This window comes from Halyomorpha halys, unplaced genomic scaffold, assembly GCF_000696795.3.
Source record: "Halyomorpha halys isolate HHAL.00 unplaced genomic scaffold, Hhal_1.1 Scaffold201.1, whole genome shotgun sequence".
Taxonomy (NCBI): Eukaryota; Metazoa; Arthropoda; class Insecta; order Hemiptera; family Pentatomidae; genus Halyomorpha; species Halyomorpha halys.
This window is the reverse complement of record NW_027111296.1, coordinates 644,900-648,975: the sequence shown is the minus strand read 5'-3', so window position 1 is coordinate 648,975 and position 4,076 is coordinate 644,900. Positions and strand designations below refer to the sequence as shown.

General features: G+C 30.5%; 1 protein-coding gene across 1 annotated transcript in view; it reads right to left on the bottom strand.

Annotated features, from left to right (window-relative positions):
- Positions 1–2,296: 2,296 nt before the first annotated feature.
- Positions 2,297–4,076, bottom strand: part of LOC106679418 (uncharacterized) — an 18,866-nt gene continuing 17,086 nt past the window's right edge. The window contains exon 6 of the mRNA XM_014418572.3: positions 2,297–2,582. Coding sequence (XP_014274058.1) covers positions 2,393–2,582 — 190 coding nt within the window. The 3' untranslated portion in view covers positions 2,297–2,392. The remainder of the gene's footprint in view (positions 2,583–4,076) is intronic.

Below are 4,076 nucleotides of genomic sequence, written 5' to 3'. Positions count from 1 at the left end.
TTTTTGGAAAAAGGAAAGACATAGAATTTAACTTTTTCATTTATACCAAATACTTTTTGTACATTTAATAAATAACAACTGTGTGTTCTATTTTCTTTCCCTGTTGGTGTAACTATAATAAGGGGGTCTTCAAATATTTGAATATTTTGGGGTTTTGCATTGGAGTGGATATAATTTCCGTTGGTTTCTGTGTCTGCAAGCCATTTTCGTTTTTCGTAATCCTCGAAATATGGCAAAGTTTTAGCTAGAATTAGTTTGAATTGGGTTTTTTTATCGTTGCAGCCTATTCCTAAAAAATGATCAAATATTTCTACCATGTTTTGCATTGTGTTTTCTAATGTTGCTATTCTGTCATTAGACTGATTATTGGCGACAGGTTCATTATTAGTTTGTGATTGTTGTTTACATGTGTTAATTTATAGGGGGACACAAAATTTGGAGGTCTTAGTCTTTGTAAATTGTTAACTGTTCGTATAGAGTCTGTGTTTTGTAAATCTGTTTTAGGGTATTGAACATAGTGATTTGGAGATCTGTTAAATGGATGGTTTGGTTGATTAGGATGCTGAAAGTTCTGTGATCTAAATTGGGATGATCCAGATTTTTGGTATTGTTGATTATTATGATGGTTCTGATGATGATTTTTTTTAAAAGGGTGGTGATTATTATTTTTCTTATTATTAAGGTGTGGATTAACAAAGGAGCACTTATTATAGATTATACTTCTTACTTCATCTAGTGTTTTAGGGTCAAAAATCATAATATAACTACTAACAGTTGGGGGTAAACATTTATAGATATGGTAAATAATATCGTTATCTGTTCTTTTCATCATTTCGGTTAAAATTTCTTGACTTATTTCAGTCAAATAAATACTAAGTTTCTTAATTCTTGAATCCTATTAATAAACTCAATGAAATTTCTTTGAAATTTGTTTTTATTTGGAAAATTTAGTCCTTTAATACTTCAAATGACCTTGCGTCAGCAAAATTACCTGTCTAAAGTTTTAATTATGTTCGAACATGAGTTATACTGTTAGCAAATAAAACATTTCTAGCAGATTCTGATAGTTTTTATTTAATTTACATAAATAAAAGGTCATGATTTGCATCTCTTTCTATTTTATTATTAGCACATACAGTTTTATCGGCACTTTCGACCATTTCACAAAAGAATGCTAGTTCATTTGGGTTACCATGAAATGTGGTCATAATCCACACGTGAAATTTTTTAATTGATACTCATTGTTATATATAATTATTAAGCAGGTTTAATAATATTAGAGCTGCTCACTGTCTGAAAAGACTGATCCAGGTTTGGGCACTGTTGGATGATCTTCCATGGGTCGTCCACGAATAAAGACTAAAAGTCTCATGAAGTGAAGAAACTCCGGGTCAACTGGACACGGCTGTAGTCATTCTCTTCAGTTTCGTTGTCCTGAGTGAGGGCGCCAGTTGCGTAATTAATAGTTCGATTTCGCTTTTTAAAAAGATTTATTTTCATATAAACAATACAATTAATCAAACAAAATAATAAATAATGAGCAAGAACTATGACGCGAAGATGACTGCGATGGCACTGGCTGAATCGCTGCTTCATATATAACTTTAGTTTGCTGGAGTCAGCAATACTCCATTTTATATAGTTTTCATTATTTAACTTGGATGTAAATTATTATTATTTAAAAAAATATATTTTAGATTCTTTGCTCAATGGCTGAATGGTATCCCTATCTAGATCTGTCAGCCCTTGGAGGAAAGCGCTATTGTTTTGGATAAGGGGATATTTAATGCAGTATTTATCATATCTACTTCATTTTAGAAAAATGTGCAATGGGTCCTTGATGGAGTTGCATGTCGAACATTTATCTTTTTTTTCGACTTTAATTAATGTCAGGCCGCGATTTGTACGACCATGGTTAATTCGTAATCTTGTAAGACTATTTCTTTTCTGTTTCACTTAAAACAAGTGTTAGAGAATACATTGGAGTTGTACTATTTTTATTCTCACTGACTCGTTTACAAGTAACAGACGTTTTGCCCCATTTTGGAGGGCTGAATTCAGAAATTTGAGCTCAAACAGAGTTGACTACTTTCTCTGAATTAAGCCCTGCTGAGTGGGGTGAAACGTCGGTTACTAATAAATAGTTTTTCTGCTAATTTTGGACCTTGTTTAACCGCCATCCGGGTCATCTTCCTAAAATAAGTTTTATGTATTGTAGTATTCTCTGACTGCACTTTCTGACGAATATTTCCTTATATCAAGCTTACGATGAATTACATCCACATCATTGTCTGTTTTTAATTAAAGGTATGATTTTTACTTCTAAAAACAATATACAATTTCTCAAAATAATATTACTATTTCAAAATATTGCCAAAACTCTTCATCAGTTCTAAACCACAGAAGACAGGGGCCAGTCGTGCCCTATGTGCTCGTAGTCCGTGTGGTACATCCCTGTTATGGACATGACTTCTCCCTTCGTCAGTGGTTTGTACTTTAATGAAGAGCACACGTATACCTTCTTGTGAGCCAGCTCGTCCAAGGGCAGTTTGAAATTTTCTTGCATTTCACTCAACATACTCCTAAAACACAGAAATTTGATTTTATTATATACTATTATACGAAATTTATAGGTGTGAAAGCATGGGATTTGGATCATTCAGATTCGAGCTCAGTCAAAGCATAAACCAGAAATAGAACTATTCAAACTAAAATAAATACATAAGTAAAAAAAAACTTTCATAACTATATCTAAGTCAGAAAGATCAAGGTCTTTATCAAAACAAAATGTTAAATCCTCACAATTTTCGGTCTCCTCAAAAATATAATTTTAGCATCAGGTTAAAATCTTTTTTTTATTCTTTGATCACTTTCATTGTCTATATTTTCACTATTAGGCACTACTGAGATTATTTAATTATTAATTTCTTCCATAACATCACTTTTAATAAATATTTTCTTAAGAAAAAGTATACTGTTCTATCCTCCAGTCATAAAAATTATTTTTTCTTTTACATTTGTAATTTTCATGCAGGTTCATAGTTTACAGTTCATCTCCTAACTACCTTATATCCAAATTAATCTAATTGTACAAAATTCTATTCTATGATGCTGTCGGTTATATTATTGCAATTAAATCATTTGTATTATTGTATTTAGTTGTGTAATACCAGATATCGATTCTTTTATTTTTAACTCCTTAATCACCTGAAACCACTAGTTTCTAACCTTGCTTCCTCTGAGGTGCCTGATTAGGAAGATGCCTTTGAAACCTTCTAATGTAGAAATGTTATTAGAGTGTTACCAATTATTACTCTCTATAAGTCCTTTTCACTGTAATAGAACTAACATCACATTTATTAGATGCATTTTTATGCAATACAGTTGCAAATTTCAATAAATAAATGAAAAAAAAAGTCAAAGAGTCATAAAAAAAGGGGTCAAACTAAAAGGTATTATGGAATATTGTACAAAATATAAGTAAATTTATGTTCATAAATCATCAAGATAATTATTCTGATTTTCTTGTAATTTTAATTATGACTATGAAGTTATTTGTTTTGTATTTTTTATCGGATGGTAAAGTCCATTTATTTTGTCTTCAATTACTACATTATTTTAATTTCTCAATAAAATAAATTTAGACGGTTAGCCAGTTTTTTATTATTATTCAGCACCTATCCTTTTTATAAATCTGGTCATATTGCATTTAATAATACAATGAAAAATGATTTAAATTATTATTCATTATTAACTATTCATTCATTATCATATGAAATAAATACTCGTTCGTTTCAGAACAAATATTCCTAAATTATTCACTGTAGATATGAAATTCTCATATTAATTTTCCAAGAATCTTTCTATCAACAAGTGGTCTAACTCAGATTTATCACTTTTCAGAAAAGTACTTTTAATAATGAAAGGAATATGGTCCGGGTGCGGTCAAAAAAAACTCAAATAGTAGAAATATACTAATTTAATGAGCCAACGTTTCGCCCCACGTTGCAGGGCTTCTTCAGGGCTAAAAAAAGATACAAACACATAGTTACAAAAGGAAAACAAAAACCTAAGTG